Source organism: Paralichthys olivaceus, chromosome 20, assembly GCF_024713975.1.
Source record: "Paralichthys olivaceus isolate ysfri-2021 chromosome 20, ASM2471397v2, whole genome shotgun sequence".
Classification (NCBI taxonomy): Eukaryota; Metazoa; Chordata; class Actinopteri; order Pleuronectiformes; family Paralichthyidae; genus Paralichthys; species Paralichthys olivaceus.
In genome coordinates, this window is record NC_091112.1 from 862,747 (window position 1) to 890,505 (window position 27,759).

Genomic DNA, 27,759 nt, shown 5'->3' on the forward strand with positions numbered 1-27,759 from the left:
GCTGAGAAGGCTTTTGACAGGGTGCAGTGGGCCGATCTGTTCTCCTCTCTGCAACGGTTTGGTTTTGGTGCAGGCCTCATCACCTGGATTCGATGACTTCACCCCTCCCCCTATGCATCAGTCTGTACTAACACCCAGCGCTCCGAATCCTTCCCTCTTTCCCACGGAACGCGTCAGGGGTGCCCGCTCCCCCCGCTTTTATTCACGGTCGCTATCGAGCCGCTCTCAATTGCGTTAAAGACGGAGAAAGGAATTAAGGGAATTCAGAGATGGGGCACAGACCATAAGGTCTCGCTATATGCTGACGATCTTCTTTCATATGCTCGCGACCCTCTAACTAGTATACCATATATTCTGTCACTGCTGGAATCCTTCGGTGCGCTCTCAGGTTACAAACTAAACATTTTAAAAACTGAGTGTTTTGCCATCAACCAATTAGCTGCAGAACTGCCTTCGTCATTAAAACCCTTCAGATTCTCTGATACAGGATTTAAATATTTAGGCATTGTAATTACAAAATCTATTGGCACATTACGGGAACGGAATCTTACGACAACAGTCAGATCTGATTTACAGAGGTGGAGCCGTCTACCGCTCTCTCTGGCTCGGAGGGTACAGGCGGTCAAGATGAATTTACTTCCTCTGTACTTATATATTTTTCAGTCTCTTCTTACCCAGGTCTTTTTCCACTAACTTAGCATCGTGTCTTCGTTCATTTGGTCTGGTAAGCATGCAAGAGTCTGTAGATCTGTTTTGCAGAGGAGTAAATCCCTTGGGGGGCTTGGGTTGCCTCGTCTTATCGGCTACTACTGGGCATCAAACGCCCATAAGGTTATGCTATGGTTCACCTCAGCTCAGAGTGACTGGTGCCAGATGGAAGCTAAGTCATGTCCCTCTTCCTCGCTTCAGGCCCTGGTTTGTAGTCACCTTCCTTTCTCCTTCACTACATTTCACATCTAATCCTATAGTGAGTGGCACCTTGAAAATCTGGGCTCAAATCAGGCGTCACTCCGGCTGGCTTACTCTCCCTCAGACAACTCCATTTGCAATAGTCATTTATTCATGCCTGCTAAAATTGACCCTCGATATAAGTCCTTGGATAGGAATGGCCTCCGCAGCTTGAGAGATGTGTACACAGGCGGCTTATTTGCACGTTTTGAACGATTGCACGCGACCTTTAAGTTGACTAGCTCAGATTTCCTAAGATATTTTCAGCTACGTGATTTTGCGTAGACTTACTCCTCCCAGTTCCCTCAAATCCCACCTCCGAATGGTGCGGATCTAATACTCAAAGCTAAAACTCTTCCTAAGGGCCTTATCTCTTATTTTTATAACCTCCCTTCTCCGTCTATAGACTCCGTGGTTAACAAAATTAGGGTCAGCTGGGAGAACGACCTGCAGATTACTTTGTCAGAGAGAGGCAGAAAATCTCCGTCTGATTCTTCAACTTGATGCTGACGATGTCCCGTCTTTCATTTCTGATCCTGAACATTTGGGGGATTTGCTGGGTTCATGTGGGCGATATCTCCCTTTATCTGACCAATCATGTCAAACTCTTGAAGATTTGTCTGGAGCTCATTTCAGAGGAGCTTCACTCAACCTCTGTGCTCACCTGGTTTATTAGACCACGGCAAAATGAAAACGTCTGTTTGACTCACAAATCCAAGGAAACGTTTTTGATTCAAACACAAACATCTTTATTCTCTGAAAGGATTTCAAGCAAGAAATCATCACTACATGAAGATTGATTTGGATCAGACTCCGAGCCGTGAAGAGACTGAGACCAGGAGCAGAGCAGAACCAGCAGCAGAGTGCCAGGTCAGGACTGGGAACACTGGTCTCTCCTCAGTGTCTCTGACAGCGGAGTCTGGGAGCCCTGGGAGGCCTCGCAGGTCACAGAGCCCACCTTCCTCCACTGCTCTGCAGGGAGCCTCAGGGTGCTGCTCCAGCTGTAGTGGCCGTCCTTCTCCAGCACCCCGGGGCTCCTGCTCTCCTCCCAGCTGCCACCGCTGCTGCCGTCCACCTTCCAGGACAGTCTCCAGTCGGAGGGGAAGCCCTTGTTGGCCAGGCACATGAGCGAGGCCGTCCCCTGCTGCAGCTCCTCGCTGGAGGGGGTTAGCACCGTCAGGGTGGGACGGACATCACCTGTAGGACACAGCCATCGACTTAGAGCACAGGGAGCAGGCAGCTGTCAGTCAAACACCACACACTCTTTAGCTTTCTGCTCCAGTCGCTGTTTCACTTCCCTTTAACAAGCCTCTCATGCACATCAGCACAGAATCAGCACACACCTCAAATACATCCACGCTGGAAACGGATTCTGCTCAATTATTAAACACACAAAACCATCACAAATCTAAAACACACACAACATGGACACAAACATCAAATGATGTGAGTTCTTCACGAGGGATTCAATCGCTGGTTTGAACAAAAGAAACTAGGATCAAAACCACGTCTGTTACAACATTAGGACATAACGTTCACTCAGTGTAGTTCATACAGGACAAGATGGTGTTTGTCCCGGGGACGTTCACCATCTTGTCCTATATTCTAAAACATGTGAACAAAGGGAAACTTGGTTCATCTTGAAACAGTCGATCTTCTAGATTAGAAAGGAATCCTAAAAAAACCCTTCCGCTGACTTTATATCTTTTCTACGGTTCAACTTAAATTTCAGCCGGACTGTGTGAAGTGAAGCTGATCTGAGTTCAGCTGCAGGATGAAGGAGGAGAAATAAAAACAGTGTAAAGAATAAAAGTGTAAAGAATGAAACAAGGGAGCTTCATCTTCTGCAGACATTTCAAAACTGAATTTACAATGTGAACTTGAATCTGAACAGAAACTTACTTCCAACATCCAGTCTGGTTCCTCCACCAAACGTCCACCACAGTGACACAGACTCACTGAGCCGTCGTACAAAAACCTCCGACTGCAGAGACTCGACTCTCTGACTCTGTTTGACGCAGCTAAAGCAGCAAAGCCTCAAGATGCAACTTCATAATGAAACGTGGGGGAAATGCTTCATCCTATAATCTTAATGTTTGTTCTTCATTACAGGGACTTTGTACAGTTTCTGCTGCTCAAACTAACTTTGTTGAGAAGGTTTGAAAAAGCTTCAATCCACGTGGAAACACAGCTTCTCTTCCTGCGCTTGATGAATATGAAGGAAATAAAAAGAGAGAGGAAATAAAAGAGTTTATAAATATTTGACTTACTTCCAACATCCAGTCTGGTTCCTCCACCAAACGTGTACCACAGTGACACAGACTCACTGAGCCGTCGTACAAAAACCTCCGAGGACACGACTCTCTGACTCTGAAACAAACAAAGTCACCAGAAGGACTGTTTGTGAGATTTGTCTGAGAAGAACAAAAATCAATCAACAGGAAGAAGAACGAAGAAAAGAAATGTTGGAAACTTTGTCTGTAGATTTTCAAGAAAACCAAGCTGTTGTAAAAATACATTCAAAGAGGAGAAGTGGTCCTGAAACATGAAATCAAAACTACATGATGATGAGTGTTAACACCTCCTGATCAATACTCTGATCAAATCATTGATTTATTGATGAGCAGCATCATCACAGCATTTCCATAGAGAGTCACTTTGCATCAGCAGCTCCATGCTCCAGTGCTCTGGGAGAGTTTATAGTCCAGAGAGGTGAAGACTGGATGACTGACAGCTGTCCCTCATGACCACAGAAATCCTGCTCATCAGAAACATGAGCTTTACCTCCGTCCTCGTCTGGACTCTCCTCTGCTGCTGCTTCACAGGTAAAGTCCAGAGCATCAGACTCCTCTGTCCACATCGCTACCTCTGAAATGAAGCTGACAAAACCACCGCGCTGCTTCTTGTTTCTGTCTCTGTGTCCTCAGAGTCCAGAGGACAAGTCACAGTGTCTCAGCCTGGAGCAGTGACATCGACTGTGGGAAGCTCCGTCACCATCTCATGTAGAACCAGTCAGAATGTTTATAGCTCAAACAGGTTAGCCTGGTACCAGCAGAGAGATGGAGAAACTCCTAAACTGCTTATTTACGATGCTTCAACTCGAGCATCGGGGATTCCAGGACGTTTTTCAGGCAGTGGAAGAAACTCTGACTTCACTCTGACCATCAGTGGAGTCCAGGCTGAAGATGCTGCAGTTTACTATTGTCAGAGTTTTCACATTCTCAACAGTCAGTATCTGTTCACACAGTGAAAAACCATCGTACAAAAACCTCATGAACAGAAACTGAATCTACTGCTGCAGCTGGAAGCTACTGCAGAGACACACACACACACACACACACACTGTTGTCATCATGAAACACACTAACGATTGTTCAGAGTTTCACATCATGAAATCCTCTTTTTTGCAGACGACATCTTACTTTATAGAACAAATCCTCTCAATAACCAGATCCTCTTCTCTGATCCAGTCACTCCTCTGTGATATGAACAGGAACATTTCATTCAGAGTTTACGTTTCAGCACATGATGATCTTCATTATCACAGAATAATACTTGTTATAATTCTAGGAGCTTTATTTGTACAGCACTAAACAAGGTTACAAAGTGTATATCCTCTGACTGAGATCAAGACTCAAACATATATTTGATATAAACACATGTTCTCTGAGCCGTAGTAAGATGGAGCCATGCAGATATAGATCTACATGTAGATATAGATACGCTTCTATAGATCTAGATATCTAGAATTCATCTATAGAACAAGATGTGGCAGACCTCCCCTCATGCAGCTCCTCCCTGCAGGGGGCAGCACCATCAGGCTGTGGGCAGCTCGAGCAGAGAGAGAACAAGTCAAACAAAAACTGAGAGTTGGGATGAAACTGCTCGTCAGTGTTTCACTTCCCTCTCTGAGCTCTGTAGCCATGGCAACAGACAGGCATCACTGCTGGACCACGGCAACAGACGGGTTTCAGTGCTCCAGATAAAAAAGTGGAGAAAAGTCAAAGTTCAAACAGTGAATAAATTCTTAACTGGTACAAGCTGCCTCCGATAAGTCCAATTAATTAGATTGTGTTCATTTCAATTAGCACAAGAAAAACATCCAAACATGTTTCAACTAATGTTTTTTAATCCAACAAAAGAGAAACAACCAAGAGAATTTAATGGACCTCAATCATGATGTACATGAGGACGAGGACTTATCTGTGGACATGATGTACATGAGGACTTATCTGTGGACATGATGTACATGAGGACTTATCTGTGGACATGATGTAACATCACAGCATTTCCATAGAGAGTCACTTTGCATCAGCAGCTCCATGCTCCAGTGCTCTGGGAGAGTTTATAGTCCAGAGAGGTGAAGACTGGATGACTGACAGCTGTCCCTCATGACCACAGAAATCCTGCTCATCAGAAACATGAGCTTTACCTCCGTCCTCGTCTGGACTCTCCTCTGCTGCTGCTTCACAGGTAAAGTCCAGAGCATCAGACTCCTCTGTCCACATCGCTACCTCTGAAATGAAGCTGACAAAACCACCGCGCTGCTTCTTGTTTCTGTCTCTGTGTCCTCAGAGTCCAGAGGACAAGTCACAGTGTCTCAGCCTGGAGCAGTGACATCGACTGTGGGAAGCTCCGTCACCATCTCATGTAGAACCAGTCAGGATGTTTATTTCTATAACTCAAACTATTTATCCTGGTACCAGCAGAGAGATGGAGAAACTCCTAAACTACTTATTTACTTGACTTCAACTCGAGCATCAGGGATTCCAGGACGTTTTTCAGGCAGTGGAAGAAACTCTGACTTCACTCTGACCATCAGTGGAGTCCAGGCTGAAGATGCTGCAGTTTACTATTGTCAGAGTTATCACTATCTCAACAGTCAGCATCTGTTCACACAGTGAAAAACCATCGTACAAAAACCTCATGAACAGAAACTGAATCTACTGCTGCAGCTGGAAGCTACTGCAGAGACACACACACACACACACACACACACACACACACACACACACACACTGTTGTCATCATGAAACACACTAACGATTGTTCAGAGTTTCACATCATGAAATCCTCTTTTTTGCAGACGACATCTTACTTTATAGAACAAATCCTCTCAATAACCAGATCCTCTTCTCTGATCCACTCAATCAATCAATCAATCAAATGTATTTATATAGCACGGTATCACAACAAGCAGTTGTCTCAGGGTGCTGCACAAAAGTCCAAGATCTTAAAAAAGACTAAATCCAACTTGTTCCACATCGAGCAAGCATGAGCAACAGCGGGGAGGAAAAACTCCCAGGGTGAAGACACATCCGGCAGAACCGGGCTCGGTGTGGACGGCCTCTGCCAGGACCGGTTGGGGTGAGGGGAACAAAAAGAAGAGGGGGGAGGGAGTCACAATCTCAGGTCATGGGCTTGAATCCAGCCCGGGAATCTCCACGTGGACGTTGGCGTGGTCTTCCAAAGGCGCGTTGGCCCCCCCGGGCACTCCTGCCTCCCTCATGGTCCAACATGTGAAGCAGGTGGACCCATGGCCCCAAAGGTGAGAGGTCCTCAGGTGAGAGTGCTGGTGGTTGCATGACCCTCCATGTTGGCAACCTCCACTAGGTCCATCCCTCATCAGGACCCGAGCCAGGATGGGCTCCAGAGAGCCGCACAGCATGGACCAAGGAGGGGAGGAGAAGACCCAAGGAATTAGAGATATGTAATAAGATACAACAAAATAAACCAGGCAGAGAGAGAAGAAGAGAGAAGGTGCTGGTTTCTGGTGCCTGATGGGTAATCCCCCAGCAGTGTAGGCCTATAGCAGCATAGCTATGGATGACTATGCTTCAGGGTTGAGCTAAAAGCTTTATCAAAAAGGAAGGTTTTAAGTCTAGCCTTAAATGTAGAGACTGTGTCTGCCTCCCTCACTGAGAGTGGGAGCTGGTTCCACAGGAGAGGAGCTTGGTGACTAAAAGTTCTACCACCCATTCTACTCTCAGTAACTCTAGGCACTACAAGGAGTCCAGAGGTCAGGGAGCGAAGTGGTCTGTGGGGCAGTCAGGGGTTAAGAGCTCTTTAATGTAGGATGGGGCCTGATTGTTCAGGGCCTTGTAGGTCGGTAGGAGGATTCTGAAATCTATCCTCTGTTGAACAGGGAGCCAGTGAAGTGAAGCTGAGACAGGAGTAATGTGATCCCGTCTTCTGGTTCTTGTCAGTGCTCATGCAGCAGCGTTCTGCACTAACTGAAGGGTTCTTGAGGATCTGCTGGGACACCCTGATAACAGGGAGTTGCAGTAGTCTAGTCTAGACGTAATAAAGTCATGAATCAGTTTTTCAGAATCCTGTTTTGACAGGATTTGTCTGATTCTCTTGATATTACGCAGGTGAAAGAAAGCTGTTCTGGAGGTTTGACTAATGTGTTGGTTAAATGACAGATCTTCATCAATGATAACTCCTAGGTTCTTCACAGTGGGTTCAGAACCAGGCGGATGTCATCTAGGTTCACCGACTGGTTAGACAGAGTTTCTCTGAGATGCCTAGGACCCAGGATTATGACCTCACTTTTGTCTGTGTTTAGCTCACACTCACTCCTCTGTTATATGAACAGGAACATTTCATTCAGAGTTTACGTTTCAGCACATGATGATCTTCATTATCACAGAATAATACTTGTTATAATTCTAGGAGCTTTATTTGTACAGCACTAAACAAGGTTACAAAGTGTATATCCTCTGACTGAGATCAAGACTCAAACATATATTTGATATAAACACATGTTCTCTGAGCCGTAGTAAGATGGAGCCATGCAGATATAGATCTACATGTAGATATAGATACGGTTCTATAGATCTAGATATCTAGAATTCATCTATAGAACAAGATGTGGCAGACCTCCCCTCATGCAGCTCCTCCCTGCAGGGGGCAGCACCATCAGGCTGTGGGCAGCTCGAGCAGAGAGAGAACAAGTCAAACAAAAACTGAGAGTTGGGATGAAACTGCTCGTCAGTGTTTCACTTCCCTCTCTGAGCTCTGTAGCCATGGCAACAGACAGGCATCACTGCTGGACCACGGCAACAGACGGGTTTCAGTGCTCCAGATAAAAAAGTGGAGAAAAGTCAAAGTTCAAACAGTGAATAAATTCTTAACTGGTACAAGCTGCCTCCGATAAGTCCAATTAATTAGATTGTGTTCATTTCAATTAGCACAAGAAAAACATCCAAACATGTTTCAACTAATGTTTTTTAATCCAACAAAAGAGAAACAACCAAGAGAATTTAATGGACCTCAATCATGATGTACATGAGGACGAGGACTTATCTGTGGACATGATGTACATGAGGACTTATCTGTGGACATGATGTACATGAGGACGAGGACTTATCTGTGGACATGATGTACATGAGGACTTATCTGTGGACATGATGTACATGAGGACGAGGACTTATCTGTGGACATGATGGACATGAGGACTTATCTGTGGACATGATGTACATGAGGACTTATCTGTGGACATGATGTACATGAGGACTTATCTGTGGACATGATGTACATGAGGACGAGGACTTATCTGTGGACATGATGTCACATCACAGCATTTCCATAGAGAGTCACTTTGCATCAGCAGCTCCATGCTCCAGTGCTCTGGGAGAGTTTATAGTCCAGAGAGGTGAAGACTGGATGACTGACAGCTGTCCCTCATGACCACAGAAATCCTGCTCATCAGAAACATGAGCTTTACCTCCGTCCTCGTCTGGACTCTCCTCTGCTGCTGCTTCACAGGTAAAGTCCAGAGCATCAGACTCCTCTGTCCACATCGCTACCTTTGAAATGAAGCTGACAAAACCACCGCGCTGCTTCTTGTTTCTGTCTCTGTGTCCTCAGAGTCCAGAGGACAAGTCACAGTGTCTCAGCCTGGAGCAGTGACATCGACTGTGGGAAGCTCCGTCACCATCTCATGTAGAACCAGTCAGGCTGTTTATAGCTCAAACAGTTTATACTGGTACCAGCAGAGAGATGGAGAAACTCCTAAACTGCTTATTTACGATGCTTCAACTCGAGCATCAGGGATTCCAGAACGTTTTTCAGGCAGTGGAAGAAACTCTGACTTCACTCTGACCATCAGTGGAGTCCAGGCTGAAGATGCTGCAGTTTACTATTGTCAGAGTTTTCACTATCCCAACAGTCAGGCTCTGTTCACACAGTGAAAAACCATCGTACAAAAACCTCATGAACAGAAACTGAATCTACTGCTGCAGCTGGAAGCTACTGCAGAGACACACACACACACACACACACACACACACACACACACTGTTGTCATCATGAAACACACTAACGATTGTTCAGAGTTTCACATCATGAAATCCTCTTTTTTGCAGACGACATCTTACTTTATAGAACAAATCCTCTCAATAACCAGATCCTCTTCTCTGATCCACTCACTCCTCTGTTATATGAACAGGAACATTTCATTCAGAGTTTACGTTTCAGCACATGATGATCTTCATTATCACAGAATAATACTTGTTATAATTCTAGGAGCTTTATTTGTACAGCACTAAACAAGGTTACAAAGTGTATATCCTCTGACTGAGATCAAGACTCAAACATATATTTGATATAAACACATGTTCTCTGAGCCGTAGTAAGATGGAGCCATGCAGATATAGATCTACATGTAGATATAGATACGGTTCTATAGATCTAGATATCTAGAATTCATCTATAGAACAAGATGTGGCAGACCTCCCCTCATGCAGCTCCTCCCTGCAGGGGGCAGCACCATCAGGCTGTGGGCAGCTCGAGCAGAGAGAGAACAAGTCAAACAAAAACTGAGAGTTGGGATGAAACTGCTCGTCAGTGTTTCACTTCCCTCTCTGAGCTCTGTAGCCATGGCAACAGACAGGCATCACTGCTGGACCACGGCAACAGACGGGTTTCAGTGCTCCAGATAAAAAAGTGGAGAAAAACTGGTCATGCCCAAAATATCCGGCAGCGACCGTGAGATACTTGATGCCCCCGTACAACTCTCCGAGATTAAAGAGGAAACACAGTCAATGACTACTGGCAAATCCCCGGGACCCGATGGATACCCGGTTGAACTTTCTAAGAAATTCTCAGACCACTTGGCTCCGTGATTATGAGCAATGTTCAATCACTCATACCGCCAGGGTTCTCTGCCGCCCACTCTTACGCAGGCTTCTCTCTCTCTGATTTTTAAAACAGGCAGGGACCCTCTGGACTGTACATCTGTCCGCCCAATCTCGCTTCTACCTGTGGATGTTAGAATACTCACAAAGGCCTTGGCCCGCAGATTAGAGCCTATCATGCCTTCAGTGATATCGGAGGACCAGACAGGGCTCATAAGGGGGAGGCACTCGTTGTCTAATGTCAGACGACTTCTCGGCGTCATCCACACTCCACATTCTCCTACAGAACCAGAGGTTGTTATATCTCTTGACGCTGAGAAGGCTTTTGACAGGGTGGAGTGGGCCGATCTGTTCTCCTCTCTGCAACGGTTTGGTTTTGGTGCAGGCCTCATCACCTGGATTCGATGACTTCACCCCTCCCCCTATGCATCAGTCTGTACTAACACCCAGCGCTCCGAATCCTTCCCTCTTTCCCACGGAACGCGTCAGGGGTGCCCGCTCCCCCCGCTTTTATTCACGGTCGCTATCGAGCCGCTCTCAATTGCGTTAAAGACGGAGAAAGGAATTAAGGGAATTCAGAGATGGGGCACAGACCATAAGGTCTCGCTATATGCTGACGATCTTCTTTCATATGCTCGCGACCCTCTAACTAGTATACCATATATTCTGTCACTGCTGGAATCCTTCGGTGCGCTCTCAGGTTACAAACTAAACATTTTAAAAAGTGAGTGTTTTGCCATCAACCAATTAGCTGCAGAACTGCCTTCGTCATTAAAACCCTTCAGATTCTCTGATACAGGATTTAAATATTTAGGCATTGTAATTACAAAATCTATTCGCACATTACGGGAACGGAATCTTACGACAACAGTCAGATCTGATTTACAGAGGTGGAGCCGTCTACCGCTCTCTCTGGCTCGGAGGGTACAGGCGGTCAAGATGAATTTACTTCCTCTGTACTTATATATTTTTCAGTCTCTTCTTACCCAGGTCTTTTTCCACTAACTTAGCATCGTGTCTTCGTTCATTTGGTCTGGTAAGCATGCAAGAGTCTGTAGATCTGTTTTGCAGAGGAGTAAATCCCTTGGGGGGCTTGGGTTGCCTCGTCTTATCGGCTACTACTGGGCATCAAACGCCCATAAGGTTATGCTATGGTTCACCTCAGCTCAGAGTGACTGGGGCCAGATGGAAGCTAAGTCATGTCCCTCTTCCTCGCTTCAGGCCCTGGTTTGTAGTCACCTTCCTTTCTCCTTCACTACATTTCACATCTAATCCTATAGTGAGTGGCACCTTGAAAATCTGGGCTCAAATCAGGCGTCACTCCGGCTGGCTTACTCTCCCTCAGACAACTCCATTTGCAATAGTCATTTATTCATGCCTGCTAAAATTGACCCTCGATATAAGTCCTTGGATAGGAATGGCCTCCGCAGCTTGAGAGATGTGTACACAGGCGGCTTGTTTGCACGTTTTGAACGATTGCACACGACCTTTAAGTTGACTAGCTCAGATTTCCTAAGATATTTTCAGCTACGTGATTTTGCGTAGACTTACTCCTCCCAGTTCCCTCAAATCCCACCTCCGAATGGTGCGGATCTAATACTCAAAGCTAAAACTCTTCCTAAGGGCCTTATCTCTTATTTTTATAACCTCCCTTCTCCGTCTATAGACTCCGTGGTTAACAAAATTAGGGTCAGCTGGGAGAACGACCTGCAGATTACTTTGTCAGAGAGAGGCAGAAAATCTCCGTCTGATTCTTCAACTTGATGCTGACGATGTCCCGTCTTTCATTTCTGATCCTGAACATTTGGGGGATTTGCTGGGTTCATGTGGGCGATATCTCCCTTTATCTGACCAATCATGTCAAACTCTTGAAGATTTGTCTAGAGCTCATTTCAGAGGAGCTTCACTCAACCTCTGTGCTCACCTGGTTTATTAGACCACGGCAAAATGAAAACGTCTGTTTGACTCACAAATCCAAGGAAACGTTTTTGATTCAAACACAAACATCTTTATTCTCTGAAAGGATTTCAAGCAAGAAATCATCACTACATGAAGATTGATTTGGATCAGACTCAGAGCCGTGAAGAGACTGAGACCAGGAGCAGAGTAGAACCAGCAGCAGAGTGCCAGGTCAGGACTGGGAACACTGGTCTCTCCTCAGTGTCTCTGACAGCGGAGTCTGGGAGCCCTGGGAGGCCTCGCAGGTCACAGAGCCCACCTTCCTCCACTGCTCTGCAGGGAGCCTCAGGGTGCTGCTCCAGCTGTAGCGGCCGTCCTTCTCCAGCACCCCGGGGCTCCTGCTCTCCTCCCAGCTGCCACCGCTGCTGCCGTCCACCTTCCAGGACAGTCTCCAGTCGGAGGGGAAGCCCTTGTTGGCCAGGCACATGAGCGAGGCCGTCCCCTGCTGCAGCTCCTCGCTGGAGGGGGTTAGCACCGTCAGGGTGGGACGGACATCACCTGTAGGACACAGCCATCGACTTAGAGCACAGGGAGCAGGCAGCTGTCAGTCAAACACCACACACTCTTTAGCTTTCTGCTCCAGTCGCTGTTTCACTTCCCTTTAACAAGCCTCTCATGCACATCAGCACAGAATCAGCACACACCTCAAATACATCCACGCTGGAAACGGATTCTGCTCAATTATTAAACACACAAAATCATCACAAATCTAAAACACACACAACATGGACACAAACATCAAATGATGTGAGTTCTTCACGAGGGATTCAATCGCTGGTTCGAACAAAAGAAACTAGGATCAAAACCACGTCTGTTACAACATTAGGACATAACGTTCACTCAGTGTAGTTCATACAGGACAAGATGGTGTTTGTCCCGGGGACGTTCACCATCTTGTCCTATATTCTAAAACATGTGAACAAAGGGAAACTTGGTTCATCTTGAAACAGTCGATCTTCTACATTAGAAAGGAATCCTAAAAAAACCCTTCCACTGACTTTATATCTTTTCTACGGTTCAACTTAAATTTCAGCCGGACTGTGTGAAGTGAAGCTGATCTGAGTTCAGCTGCAGGATGAAGGAGGAGAAATAAAAACAGTGTAAAGAATAAAAGTGTAAAGAATGAAACAAGGGAGCTTCATCTTCTGCAGACATTTCAAAACTGAATTTACAATGTGAACTTGAATCTGAACAGAAACTTACTTCCAACATCCAGTCTGGTTCCTCCACCAAAAGTCCACCACAGTGACACAGACTCACTGAGCCGTCGTACAAAAACCTCCGACTGCAGAGACTCGACTCTCTGACTCTGTTTGACGCAGCTAAAGCAGCAAAGCCTCAAGATGCAACTTCATAATGAAACGTGGGGGAAATGCTTCATCCTATAATCTTAATGTTTGTTCTTCATTACAGGGACTTTGTACAGTTTCTGCTGCTCAAACTAACTTTGTTGAAAAGGTTTGAAAAAGCTTCAATCCACGTGGAAACACAGCTTCTCTTCCTGCGCTTGATGAATATGAAGGAAATAAAAAGAGAGAGGAAATAAAAGAGTTTATAAATATTTGACTTACTTCCAACATCCAGTCTGGTTCCTCCACCAAACGTGCACCACAGTGACACAGACTCACTGAGCCGTCGTACAAAAACCTCCGAGGACACGACTCTCTGACTCTGAAACAAACAAAGTCACCAGAAGGACTGTTTGTGAGATTTGTCTGAGAAGAACAAAAATCAATCAACAGGAAGAAGAACGAAGAAGAGAAATGTTGGAAACTTTGTAGATTTTCAAGAAAACCAAGCTGTTGTAAAAATACATTCAAAGAGGAGAAGTGGTCCTGAAACATGAAATCAAAACTACATGATGATGAGTGTTAACACCTCCTGATCAATACTCTGATCAAATCATTGATTTATTGATGAACAGCATCGTCACAGCATTTCCATAGAGAGTCACTTTGCATCAGCAGCTCCATGCTCCAGTGCTCTGGGAGAGTTTATAGTCCAGAGAGGTGAAGACTGGATGACTGACAGCTGTCCCTCATGACCACAGAAATCCTGCTCATCAGAAACATGAGCTTTACCTCCGTCCTCGTCTGGACTCTCCTCTGCTGCTGCTTCACAGGTAAAGTCCAGAGCATCAGACTCCTCTGTCCACATCGCTACCTTTGAAATGAAGCTGACAAAACCACCGCGCTGCTTCTTGTTTCTGTCTCTGTGTCCTCAGAGTCCAGAGGACAAGTCACAGTGTCTCAGCCTGGAGCAGTGACATCGACTGTGGGAAGCTCCGTCACCATCTCATGTAGAACCAGTCAGGCTGTTTATAGCTCAAACAGTTTATACTGGTACCAGCAGAGAGATGGAGAAACTCCTAAACTGCTTATTTACGATGCTTCAACTCGAGCATCAGGGATTCCAGAACGTTTTTCAGGCAGTGGAAGAAACTCTGACTTCACTCTGACCATCAGTGGAGTCCAGGCTGAAGATGCTGCAGTTTACTATTGTCAGAGTTTTCACTATCCCAACAGTCAGGCTCTGTTCACACAGTGAAAAACCATCGTACAAAAACCTCATGAACAGAAACTGAATCTACTGCTGCAGCTGGAAGCTACTGCAGAGACACACACACACACACACACACACACACACACACACACTGTTGTCATCATGAAACACACTAACGATTGTTCAGAGTTTCACATCATGAAATCCTCTTTTTTGCAGACGACATCTTACTTTATAGAACAAATCCTCTCAATAACCAGATCCTCTTCTCTGATCCACTCACTCCTCTGTTATATGAACAGGAACATTTCATTCAGAGTTTACGTTTCAGCACATGATGATCTTCATTATCACAGAATAATACTTGTTATAATTCTAGGAGCTTTATTTGTACAGCACTAAACAAGGTTACAAAGTGTATATCCTCTGACTGAGATCAAGACTCAAACATATATTTGATATAAACACATGTTCTCTGAGCCGTAGTAAGATGGAGCCATGCAGATATAGATCTACATGTAGATATAGATACGGTTCTATAGATCTAGATATCTAGAATTCATCTATAGAACAAGATGTGGCAGACCTCCCCTCATGCAGCTCCTCCCTGCAGGGGGCAGCACCATCAGGCTGTGGGCAGCTCGAGCAGAGAGAGAACAAGTCAAACAAAAACTGAGAGTTGGGATGAAACTGCTCGTCAGTGTTTCACTTCCCTCTCTGAGCTCTGTAGCCATGGCAACAGACAGGCATCACTGCTGGACCACGGCAACAGACGGGTTTCAGTGCTCCAGATAAAAAAGTGGAGAAAAACTGGTCATGCCCAAAATATCCGGCAGCGACCGTGAGATACTTGATGCCCCCGTACAACTCTCCGAGATTAAAGAGGAAACACAGTCAATGACTACTGGCAAATCCCCGGGACCCGATGGATACCCGGTTGAACTTTCTAAGAAATTCTCAGACCACTTGGCTCCGTGATTATGAGCAATGTTCAATCACTCATACCGCCAGGGTTCTCTGCCGCCCACTCTTACGCAGGCTTCTCTCTCTCTGATTTTTAAAACAGGCAGGGACCCTCTGGACTGTACATCTGTCCGCCCAATCTCGCTTCTACCTGTGGATGTTAGAATACTCACAAAGGCCTTGGCCCGCAGATTAGAGCCTATCATGCCTTCAGTGATATCGGAGGACCAGACAGGGCTCATAAGGGGGAGGCACTCGTTGTCTAATGTCAGACGACTTCTCGGCGTCATCCACACTCCACATTCTCCTACAGAACCAGAGGTTGTTATATCTCTTGACGCTGAGAAGGCTTTTGACAGGGTGGAGTGGGCCGATCTGTTCTCCTCTCTGCAACGGTTTGGTTTTGGTGCAGGCCTCATCACCTGGATTCGATGACTTCACCCCTCCCCCTATGCATCAGTCTGTACTAACACCCAGCGCTCCGAATCCTTCCCTCTTTCCCACGGAACGCGTCAGGGGTGCCCGCTCCCCCCGCTTTTATTCACGGTCGCTATCGAGCCGCTCTCAATTGCGTTAAAGACGGAGAAAGGAATTAAGGGAATTCAGAGATGGGGCACAGACCATAAGGTCTCGCTATATGCTGACGATCTTCTTTCATATGCTCGCGACCCTCTAACTAGTATACCATATATTCTGTCACTGCTGGAATCCTTCGGTGCGCTCTCAGGTTACAAACTAAACATTTTAAAAAGTGAGTGTTTTGCCATCAACCAATTAGCTGCAGAACTGCCTTCGTCATTAAAACCCTTCAGATTCTCTGATACAGGATTTAAATATTTAGGCATTGTAATTACAAAATCTATTCGCACATTACGGGAACGGAATCTTACGACAACAGTCAGATCTGATTTACAGAGGTGGAGCCGTCTACCGCTCTCTCTGGCTCGGAGGGTACAGGCGGTCAAGATGAATTTACTTCCTCTGTACTTATATATTTTTCAGTCTCTTCTTACCCAGGTCTTTTTCCACTAACTTAGCATCGTGTCTTCGTTCATTTGGTCTGGTAAGCATGCAAGAGTCTGTAGATCTGTTTTGCAGAGGAGTAAATCCCTTGGGGGGCTTGGGTTGCCTCGTCTTATCGGCTACTACTGGGCATCAAACGCCCATAAGGTTATGCTATGGTTCACCTCAGCTCAGAGTGACTGGGGCCAGATGGAAGCTAAGTCATGTCCCTCTTCCTCGCTTCAGGCCCTGGTTTGTAGTCACCTTCCTTTCTCCTTCACTACATTTCACATCTAATCCTATAGTGAGTGGCACCTTGAAAATCTGGGCTCAAATCAGGCGTCACTCCGGCTGGCTTACTCTCCCTCAGACAACTCCATTTGCAATAGTCATTTATTCATGCCTGCTAAAATTGACCCTCGATATAAGTCCTTGGATAGGAATGGCCTCCGCAGCTTGAGAGATGTGTACACAGGCGGCTTGTTTGCACGTTTTGAACGATTGCACACGACCTTTAAGTTGACTAGCTCAGATTTCCTAAGATATTTTCAGCTACGTGATTTTGCGTAGACTTACTCCTCCCAGTTCCCTCAAATCCCACCTCCGAATGGTGCGGATCTAATACTCAAAGCTAAAACTCTTCCTAAGGGCCTTATCTCTTATTTTTATAACCTCCCTTCTCCGTCTATAGACTCCGTGGTTAACAAAATTAGGGTCAGCTGGGAGAACGACCTGCAGATTACTTTGTCAGAGAGAGGCAGAAAATCTCCGTCTGATTCTTCAACTTGATGCTGACGATGTCCCGTCTTTCATTTCTGATCCTGAACATTTGGGGGATTTGCTGGGTTCATGTGGGCGATATCTCCCTTTATCTGACCAATCATGTCAAACTCTTGAAGATTTGTCTAGAGCTCATTTCAGAGGAGCTTCACTCAACCTCTGTGCTCACCTGGTTTATTAGACCACGGCAAAATGAAAACGTCTGTTTGACTCACAAATCCAAGGAAACGTTTTTGATTCAAACACAAACATCTTTATTCTCTGAAAGGATTTCAAGCAAGAAATCATCACTACATGAAGATTGATTTGGATCAGACTCAGAGCCGTGAAGAGACTGAGACCAGGAGCAGAGTAGAACCAGCAGCAGAGTGCCAGGTCAGGACTGGGAACACTGGTCTCTCCTCAGTGTCTCTGACAGCGGAGTCTGGGAGCCCTGGGAGGCCTCGCAGGTCACAGAGCCCACCTTCCTCCACTGCTCTGCAGGGAGCCTCAGGGTGCTGCTCCAGCTGTAGCGGCCGTCCTTCTCCAGCACCCCGGGGCTCCTGCTCTCCTCCCAGCTGCCACCGCTGCTGCCGTCCACCTTCCAGGACAGTCTCCAGTCGGAGGGGAAGCCCTTGTTGGCCAGGCACATGAGCGAGGCCGTCCCCTGCTGCAGCTCCTCGCTGGAGGGGGTTAGCACCGTCAGGGTGGGACGGACATCACCTGTAGGACACAGCCATCGACTTAGAGCACAGGGAGCAGGCAGCTGTCAGTCAAACACCACACACTCTTTAGCTTTCTGCTCCAGTCGCTGTTTCACTTCCCTTTAACAAGCCTCTCATGCACATCAGCACAGAATCAGCACACACCTCAAATACATCCACGCTGGAAACGGATTCTGCTCAATTATTAAACACACAAAATCATCACAAATCTAAAACACACACAACATGGACACAAACATCAAATGATGTGAGTTCTTCACGAGGGATTCAATCGCTGGTTCGAACAAAAGAAACTAGGATCAAAACCACGTCTGTTACAACATTAGGACATAACGTTCACTCAGTGTAGTTCATACAGGACAAGATGGTGTTTGTCCCGGGGACGTTCACCATCTTGTCCTATATTCTAAAACATGTGAACAAAGGGAAACTTGGTTCATCTTGAAACAGTCGATCTTCTACATTAGAAAGGAATCCTAAAAAAACCCTTCCACTGACTTTATATCTTTTCTACGGTTCAACTTAAATTTCAGCCGGACTGTGTGAAGTGAAGCTGATCTGAGTTCAGCTGCAGGATGAAGGAGGAGAAATAAAAACAGTGTAAAGAATAAAAGTGTAAAGAATGAAACAAGGGAGCTTCATCTTCTGCAGACATTTCAAAACTGAATTTACAATGTGAACTTGAATCTGAACAGAAACTTACTTCCAACATCCAGTCTGGTTCCTCCACCAAAAGTCCACCACAGTGACACAGACTCACTGAGCCGTCGTACAAAAACCTCCGACTGCAGAGACTCGACTCTCTGACTCTGTTTGACGCAGCTAAAGCAGCAAAGCCTCAAGATGCAACTTCATAATGAAACGTGGGGGAAATGCTTCATCCTATAATCTTAATGTTTGTTCTTCATTACAGGGACTTTGTACAGTTTCTGCTGCTCAAACTAACTTTGTTGAAAAGGTTTGAAAAAGCTTCAATCCACGTGGAAACACAGCTTCTCTTCCTGCGCTTGATGAATATGAAGGAAATAAAAAGAGAGAGGAAATAAAAGAGTTTATAAATATTTGACTTACTTCCAACATCCAGTCTGGTTCCTCCACCAAACGTGCACCACAGTGACACAGACTCACTGAGCCGTCGTACAAAAACCTCCGAGGACACGACTCTCTGACTCTGAAACAAACAAAGTCACCAGAAGGACTGTTTGTGAGATTTGTCTGAGAAGAACAAAAATCAATCAACAGGAAGAAGAACGAAGAAGAGAAATGTTGGAAACTTTGTAGATTTTCAAGAAAACCAAGCTGTTGTAAAAATACATTCAAAGAGGAGAAGTGGTCCTGAAACATGAAATCAAAACTACATGATGATGAGTGTTAACACCTCCTGATCAATACTCTGATCAAATCATTGATTTATTGATGAACAGCATCGTCACAGCATTTCCATAGAGAGTCACTTTGCATCAGCAGCTCCATGCTCCAGTGCTCTGGGAGAGTTTATAGTCCAGAGAGGTGAAGACTGGATGACTGACAGCTGTCCCTCATGACCACAGAAATCCTGCTCATCAGAAACATGAGCTTTACCTCCGTCCTCGTCTGGACTCTCCTCTGCTGCTGCTTCACAGGTAAAGTCCAGAGCATCAGACTCCTCTGTCCACATCGCTACCTCTGAAATGAAGCTGACAAAACCACCGCGCTGCTTCTTGTTTCTGTCTCTGTGTCCTCAGAGTCCAGAGGACAAGTCACAGTGTCTCAGCCTGGAGCAGTGACAACGACTGTGGGAAGCTCCGTCACCATCTCATGTAGAACCAGTCAGGATGTTTATGACTCAGACAGTTTATCCTGGTACCAGCAGAGAGATGGAGAAACTCCTAAACTGCTTATTTATGAAGCTTCAACTCGAGCATCAGGGATTCCAGGACGTTTTTCAGGCAGTGGAGGAAACTCTGACTTCACTCTGACCATCAGTGGAGTCCAGGCTGAAGATGCTGCAGTTTACTATTGTCAGAGTTTTCACTATCCCAACAGTCAGTATCTGTTCACACAGTGAAAAACCATCGTACAAAAACCTCATGAACAGAAACTGAATCTACTGCTGCAGCTGGAAGCTACTGCAGAGACACACACACACACACACACACACACACACACACTGTTGTCATCATGAAACACACTAACGATTGTTCAGAGTTTCACATCATGAAATCCTCTTTTTTGCAGACGACATCTTACTTTATAGAACAAATCCTCTCAATAACCAGATCCTCTTCTCTGATCCACTCACTCCTCTGTGATATGAACAGGAACATTTCATTCAGAGTTTACGTTTCAGCACATGATGATCTTCATTATCACAGAATAATACTTGTTATAATTCTAGGAGCTTTATTTGTACAGCACTCAACAAGGTTACAAAGTGTATATCCTCTGACTGAGATCAAGACTCAAACATATATTTGATATAAACACATGTTCTCTGAGCCGTAGTAAGATGGAGCCATGCAGATATAGATCTACATGTAGATATAGATACGGTTCTATAGATCTAGATATCTAGAATTCATCTATAGAACAAGATGTGGCAGACCTCCCCTCATGCAGCTCCTCCCTGCAGGGGGCAGCACCATCAGGCTGTGGGCAGCTCGAGCAGAGAGAGAACAAGTCAAACAAAAACTGAGAGTTGGGATGAAACTGCTCGTCAGTGTTTCACTTCCCTCTCTGAGCTCTGTAGCCATGGCAACAGACAGGCATCACTGCTGGACCATGGCAACAGACGGGTTTCAGTGCTCCAGATAAAAAAGTGGAGAAAAGTCAAAGTTCAAACAGTGAATAAATTCTTAACTGGTACAAGCTGCCTCCGATAAGTCCAATTAATTAGATTGTGTTCATTTCAATTAGCACAAGAAAAACATCCAAACATGTTTCAACTAATGTTTTTTAATCCAACAAAAGAGAAACAACCAAGAGAATTTAATGGACCTCAATCATGATGTACATGAGGACGAGGACTTATCTGTGGACATGATGGACATGAGGACTTATCTGTGGACATGATGTACATGAGGACTTATCTGTGGACATGATGTACATGAGGACTTATCTGTGGACATGATGTAACATCACAGCATTTCCATAGAGAGTCACTTTGCATCAGCAGCTCCATGCTCCAGTGCTCTGGGAGAGTTTATAGTCCAGAGAGGTGAAGACTGGATGACTGACAGCTGTCCCTCATGACCACAGAAATCCTGCTCATCAGAAACATGAGCTTTACCTCCGTCCTCGTCTGGACTCTCCTCTGCTGCTGCTTCACAGGTAAAGTCCAGAGCATCAGACTCCTCTGTCCACATCGCTACCTCTGAAATGAAGCTGACAAAACCACCGCGCTGCTTCTTGTTTCTGTCTCTGTGTCCTCAGAGTCCAGAGGACAAGTCACAGTGTCTCAGCCTGGAGCAGTGTCATCGACTGTGGGAAGCTCCGTCACCATCTCATGTAGAACCAGTCAGGCTGTTTATAATTCAGACCGTTTAGCCTGGTACCAGCAGAGAGATGGAGAAACTCCTAAACTACTTATTTACTCTGCTTCAACTCGAGCATCAGGGATTCCAGGACGTTTTTCAGGCAGTGGAAGAAACTCTGACTTCACTCTGACCATCAGTGGAGTCCAGGCTGAAGATGCTGCAGTTTACTATTGTCTAGGTGAATTTGAGTCCAACAGTCAGTATCTGTTCACACAGTGAAAAACCATCGTACAAAAACCTCATGAACAGAAACTGAATCTACTGCTGCAGCTGGAAGCTACTGCAGAGACACACACACACACACACACACACACACTGTTGTCATCATGAAACACACTAACGATTGTTCAGAGTTTCACATCATGAAATCCTCTTTTTTGCAGACGACATCTTACTTTATAGAACAAATCCTCTCAATAACCAGATCCTCTTCTCTGATCCACTCACTCCTCTGTTATATGAACAGGAACATTTCATTCAGAGTTTACGTTTCAGCACATGATGATCTTCATTATCACAGAATAATACTTGTTATAATTCTAGGAGCTTTATTTGTACAGCACTAAACAAGGTTACAAAGTGTATATCCTCTGACTGAGATCAAGACTCAAACATATATTTGATATAAACACATATTCTCTGAGCCGTAGTAAGATGGAGCCATGCAGATATAGATCTACATGTAGATATAGATACGCTTCTATAGATCTAGATATCTAGAATTCATCTATAGAACAAGATGTGGCAGACCTCCCCTCATGCAGCTCCTCCCTGCAGGGGGCAGCACCATCAGGCTGTGGGCAGCTCGAGCAGAGAGAGAACAAGTCAAACAAAAACTGAGAGTTGGGATGAAACTGCTCGTCAGTGTTTCACTTCCCTCTCTGAGCTCTGTAGCCATGGCAACAGACAGGCATCACTGCTGGACCATGGCAACAGACGGGTTTCAGTGCTCCAGATAAAAAAGTGGAGAAAAACTGGTCATGCCCAAAATATCCGGCAGCGACCGTGAGATACTTGATGCCCCCGTACAACTCTCCGAGATTAAAGAGGCAACACAGTCAATGACTACTGGCAAATCCCCGGGACCCGATGGATACCCGGTTGAACTTTCTAAGAAATTCTCAGACCACTTGGCTCCGTGATTATGAGCAATGTTCAATCACTCATACCGCCAGGGTTCTCTGCCGCCCACTCTTACGCAGGCTTCTCTCTCTCTGATTTTTAAAACAGGCAGGGACCCTCTGGACTGTACATCTGTCCGCCCAATCTCGCTTCTACCTGTGGATGTTAGAATACTCACAAAGGCCTTGGCCCGCAGATTAGAGCCTATCATGCCTTCAGTGATATCGGAGGACCAGACAGGGCTCATAAGGGGGAGGCACTCGTTGTCTAATGTCAGACGACTTCTCGGCGTCATCCACACTCCACATTCTCCTACAGAACCAGAGGTTGTTATATCTCTTGACGCTGAGAAGGCTTTTGACAGGGTGCAGTGGGCCGATCTGTTCTCCTCTCTGCAACGGTTTGGTTTTGGTGCAGGCCTCATCACCTGGATTCGATGACTTCACCCCTCCCCCTATGCATCAGTCTGTACTAACACCCAGCGCTCCGAATCCTTCCCTCTTTCCCACGGAACGCGTCAGGGGTGCCCGCTCCCCCCGCTTTTATTCACGGTCGCTATCGAGCCGCTCTCAATTGCGTTAAAGACGGAGAAAGGAATTAAGGGAATTCAGAGATGGGGCACAGACCATAAGGTCTCGCTATATGCTGACGATCTTCTTTCATATGCTCGCGACCCTCTAACTAGTATACCATATATTCTGTCACTGCTGGAATCCTTCGGTGCGCTCTCAGGTTACAAACTAAACATTTTAAAAACTGAGTGTTTTGCCATCAACCAATTAGCTGCAGAACTGCCTTCGTCATTAAAACCCTTCAGATTCTCTGATACAGGATTTAAATATTTAGGCATTGTAATTACAAAATCTATTCGCACATTACGGGAACGGAATCTTACGACAACAGTCAGATCTGATTTACAGAGGTGGAGCCGTCTACCGCTCTCTCTGGCTCGGAGGGTACAGGCGGTCAAGATGAATTTACTTCCTCTGTACTTATATATTTTTCAGTCTCTTCTTACCCAGGTCTTCTTTCACTAACTTAGCATCGTGTCTTCGTTCATTTGGTCTGGTAAGCATGCAAGAGTCTGTAGATCTGTTTTGCAGAGGAGTGAATCCCTTGGGGGGCTTGGGTTGCCTCGTCTTATCGGCTACTACTGGGCATCAAACGCCCATAAGGTTATGCTATGGTTCACCTCAGCTCAGAGTGACTGGTGCCAGATGGAAGCTAAGTCATGTCCCTCTTCCTCGCTTCAGGCCCTGGTTTGTAGTAACCTTCCTTTCTCCTTCACTACATTTCACATCTAATCCTATAGTGAGCGGCACCTTGAAAATCTGGGCTCAAATCAGGCGTCACTCCGGCTGGCTTACTCTCCCTCAGACAACTCCATTTGCAATAGTCATTTATTCATGCCTGCTAAAATTGACCCTCGATATAAGTCCTTGGATAGGAATGGCCTCCGCAGCTTGAGAGATGTGAACACAGGCGGCTTATTTGCACGTTTTGAACGATTGCACACGACCTTTAAGTTGACTAGCTCAGATTTCCTAAGATATTTTCAGCTACGTGATTTTGCGTAGACTTACTCCTCCCAGTTCCCTCAAATCCCACCTCCAAATGGTGCGGATCTAATACTCAAAGCTAAAACTCTTCCTAAGGGCCTTATCTCTTATTTTTATAACCTCCCTTCTCCGTCTATAGACTCCGTGGTTAACAAAATTAGGGTCAGCTGGGAGAACGACCTGCAGATTACTTTGTCAGAGAGAGGCAGAAGATCTCCGTCTGATTCTTCAACTTGATGCTGACGATGTCCCGTCTTTCATTTCTGATCCTGAACATTTGGGGGATTTGCTGGGTTCATGTGGGCGATATCTCCCTTTATCTGACCAATCATGTCAAACTCTTGAAGATTTGTCTGGAGCTCATTTCAGAGGAGCTTCACTCAACCTCTGTGCTCACCTGGTTTATTAGACCACGGCAAAATGAAAACGTCTGTTTGACTCACAAATCCAAGGAAACGTTTTTGATTCAAACACAAACATCTTTATTCTCTGAAAGGATTTCAAGCAAGAAATCATCACTACATGAAGATTGATTTGGATCAGACTCCGAGCCGTGAAGAGACTGAGACCAGGAGCAGAGCAGAACCAGCAGCAGAGTGCCAGGTCAGGACTGGGAACACTGGTCTCTCCTCAGTGTCTCTGACAGCGGAGTCTGGGAGCCCTGGGAGGCCTCGCAGGTCACAGAGCCCACCTTCCTCCACTGCTCTGCAGGGAGCCTCAGGGTGCTGCTCCAGCTGTAGTGGCCGTCCTTCTCCAGCACCCCGGGGCTCCTGCTCTCCTCCCAGCTGCCACCGCTGCTGCCGTCCACCTTCCAGGACAGTCTCCAGTCGGAGGGGAAGCCCTTGTTGGCCAGGCACATGAGCGAGGCCGTCCCCTGCTGCAGCTCCTCGCTGGAGGGGGTTAGCACCGTCAGGGTGGGACGGACATCACCTGTAGGACACAGCCATCGACTTAGAGCACAGGGAGCAGGCAGCTGTCAGTCAAACACCACACACTCTTTAGCTTTCTGCTCCAGTCGCTGTTTCACTTCCCTTTAACAAGCCTCTCATGCACATCAGCACAGAATCAGCACACACCTCAAATACATCCACGCTGGAAACGGATTCTGCTCAATTATTAAACACACAAAACCATCACAAATCTAAAACACACAAAACATGGACACAAACATCAAATGATGTGAGTTCTTCACGAGGGATTCAATCGCTGGTTCGAACAAAAGAAACTAGGATCAAAACCACGTCTGTTACAACATTAGGACATAACGTTCACTCAGTGTAGTTCATACAGGACAAGATGGTGTTTGTCCCGGGGAAGTTCACCATCTTGTCCTATATTCTAAAACATGTGAACAAAGGGAAACTTGGTTCATCTTGAAACAGTCGATCTTCTAGATTAGAAAGGAATCCTAAAAAAACCCTTCCACTGACTTTATATCTTTTCTACGGTTCAACTTAAATTTCAGCCGGACTGTGTGAAGTGAAGCTGATCTGAGTTCAGCTGCAGGATGAAGGAGGAGGAATAAAAACAGTGTAAAGAATAAAAGTGTAGAGAATGAAACAAGGGAGCTTCATCTTCTGCAGACATTTCAAAACTGAATTTACAATGTGAACTTGAATCTGAACAGAAACTTACTTCCAACATCCAGTCTGGTTCCTCCACCAAACGTCCACCACAGTGACACAGACTCACTGAGCCGTCGTACAAAAACCTCCGACTGCAGAGACTCGACTCTCTGACTCTGTTTGACGCAGCTAAAGCAGCAAAGCCTCAAGATGCAACTTCATAATGAAACGTGGGGGAAATGCTTCATCCTATAATCTTAATGTTTGTTCTTCATTACAGGGACTTTGTACAGTTTCTGCTGCTCAAACTAACTTTGTTGAGAAGGTTTGAAAAAGCTTCAATCCACGTGGAAACACAGCTTCTCTTCCTGCGCTTGATGAATATGAAGGAAATAAAAAGAGAGAGGAAATAAAAGAGTTTATAAATATTTGACTTACTTCCAACATCCAGTCTGGTTCCTCCACCAAACGTGTACCACAGTGACACAGACTCACTGAGCCGTCGTACAAAAACCTCCGAGGACACGACTCTCTGACTCTGAAACAAACAAAGTCACCAGAAGGACTGTTTGTGAGATTTGTCTGAGAAGAACAAAAATCAATCAACAGGAAGAAGAACGAAGAAAAGAAATGTTGGAAACTTTGTCTGTAGATTTTCAAGAAAACCAAGCTGTTGTAAAAATACATTCAAAGAGGAGAAGTGGTCCTGAAACATGAAATCAAAACTACATGATGATGAGTGTTAACACCTCCTGATCAATACTCTGATCAAATCATTGATTTATTGATGAGCAGCATCGTCACAGCATTTCCATAGAGAGTCACTTTGCATCAGCAGCTCCATGCTCCAGTGCTCTGGGAGAGTTTATAGTCCAGAGAGGTGAAGACTGGATGACTGACAGCTGTCCCTCATGACCACAGAAATCCTGCTCATCAGAAACATGAGCTTTACCTCCGTCCTCGTCTGGACTCTCCTCTGCTGCTGCTTCACAGGTAAAGTCCAGAGCATCAGACTCCTCTGTCCACATCGCTACCTCTGAAATGAAGCTGACAAAACCACCGCGCTGCTTCTTGTTTCTGTCTCTGTGTCCTCAGAGTCCAGAGGACAAGTCACAGTGTCTCAGCCTGGAGCAGTGACATCGACTGTGGGAAGCTCCGTCACCATCTCATGTAGAACCAGTCAGGATGTTTATTTCCATAGCTCAGCCAGTTCATACTGGTTAGCCTGGTACCAGCAGAGAGATGGAGAAACTCCTAAACTGCTTATTTACTCTGTTTCAACTCGAGCATCAGGGATTCCAGAACGTTTTTCAGGCAGTGGAAGAAACTCTGACTTCACTCTGACCATCAGTGGAGTCCAGGCTGAAGATGCTGCAGTTTACTATTGTCTAGGTCAATTTGATTCCAGCAAGTGGGATCTGTTCACACAGTGAAAAACCATCGTACAAAAACCTCATGAACAGAAACTGAATCTACTGCTGCAGCTGGAAGCTACTGCAGAGACACACACACACACACACACACACACACTGTTGTCATCATGAAACACACTAACGATTGTTCAGAGTTTCACATCATGAAATCCTCTTTTTTGCAGACGACATCTTACTTTATAGAACAAATCCTCTCAATAACCAGATCCTCTTCTCTGATCCACTCACTCCTCTGTTATATGAACAGGAACATTTCATTCAGAGTTTACGTTTCAGCACATGATGATCTTCATTATCACAGAATAATACTTGTTATAATTCTAGGAGCTTTATTTGTACAGCACTCAACAAGGTTACAAAGTGTATATCCTCTGACTGAGATCAAGACTCAAACATATATTTGATATAAACACATGTTCTCTGAGCCGTAGTAAGATGGAGCCATGCAGATATAGATCTACATGTAGATATAGATACGGTTCTATAGATCTAGATATCTAGAATTCATCTATAGAACAAGATGTGGCAGACCTCCCCTCATGCAGCTCCTCCCTGCAGGGGGCAGCA

At 45.5% G+C, this 27,759-nt stretch overlaps 1 long non-coding RNA gene and 5 gene segments (V, D, J or C); 2 read left to right on the plus strand and 4 right to left on the minus strand.

Moving 5' to 3' along the window:
• Window positions 1-1,673: 1,673 nt before the first annotated feature.
• On the minus strand, window positions 1,674-4,190 carry LOC138404817 (Ig kappa-b4 chain C region-like). The segment is given in 3 exon segments: window positions 1,674-2,145; window positions 3,219-3,318; window positions 3,466-4,190. Coding segments are annotated over 3 exon segments (456 nt in total).
• A 7,883-nt stretch (window positions 4,191-12,073) lies between these two features.
• Window positions 12,074-14,275, minus strand: LOC138405894 (Ig kappa-b4 chain C region-like). The segment is given in 3 exon segments: window positions 12,074-12,545; window positions 13,619-13,718; window positions 13,862-14,275. Coding segments are annotated over 3 exon segments (456 nt in total).
• Window positions 14,139-17,830, plus strand: LOC138405899 (uncharacterized). Its single transcript, XR_011239561.1, has 2 exons — window positions 14,139-14,169; window positions 14,272-17,830. It is a non-coding gene; the product is annotated as an uncharacterized lncRNA (long non-coding RNA).
• Window positions 17,525-19,440, minus strand: LOC138405895 (Ig kappa-b4 chain C region-like). The segment is given in 3 exon segments: window positions 17,525-17,996; window positions 19,070-19,169; window positions 19,313-19,440. Coding segments are annotated over 3 exon segments (456 nt in total).
• A 45-nt stretch (window positions 19,441-19,485) lies between these two features.
• Window positions 19,486-20,045, plus strand: LOC138405896 (Ig kappa chain V region K16-167-like). The segment is given in 2 exon segments: window positions 19,486-19,620; window positions 19,723-20,045. Coding segments are annotated over 2 exon segments (405 nt in total).
• A 4,607-nt stretch (window positions 20,046-24,652) lies between these two features.
• On the minus strand, window positions 24,653-27,404 carry LOC138405893 (Ig kappa-b4 chain C region-like). The segment is given in 3 exon segments: window positions 24,653-25,124; window positions 26,198-26,297; window positions 26,445-27,404. Coding segments are annotated over 3 exon segments (456 nt in total).
• Between the last annotated feature and the right edge of the window lie 355 nt (window positions 27,405-27,759).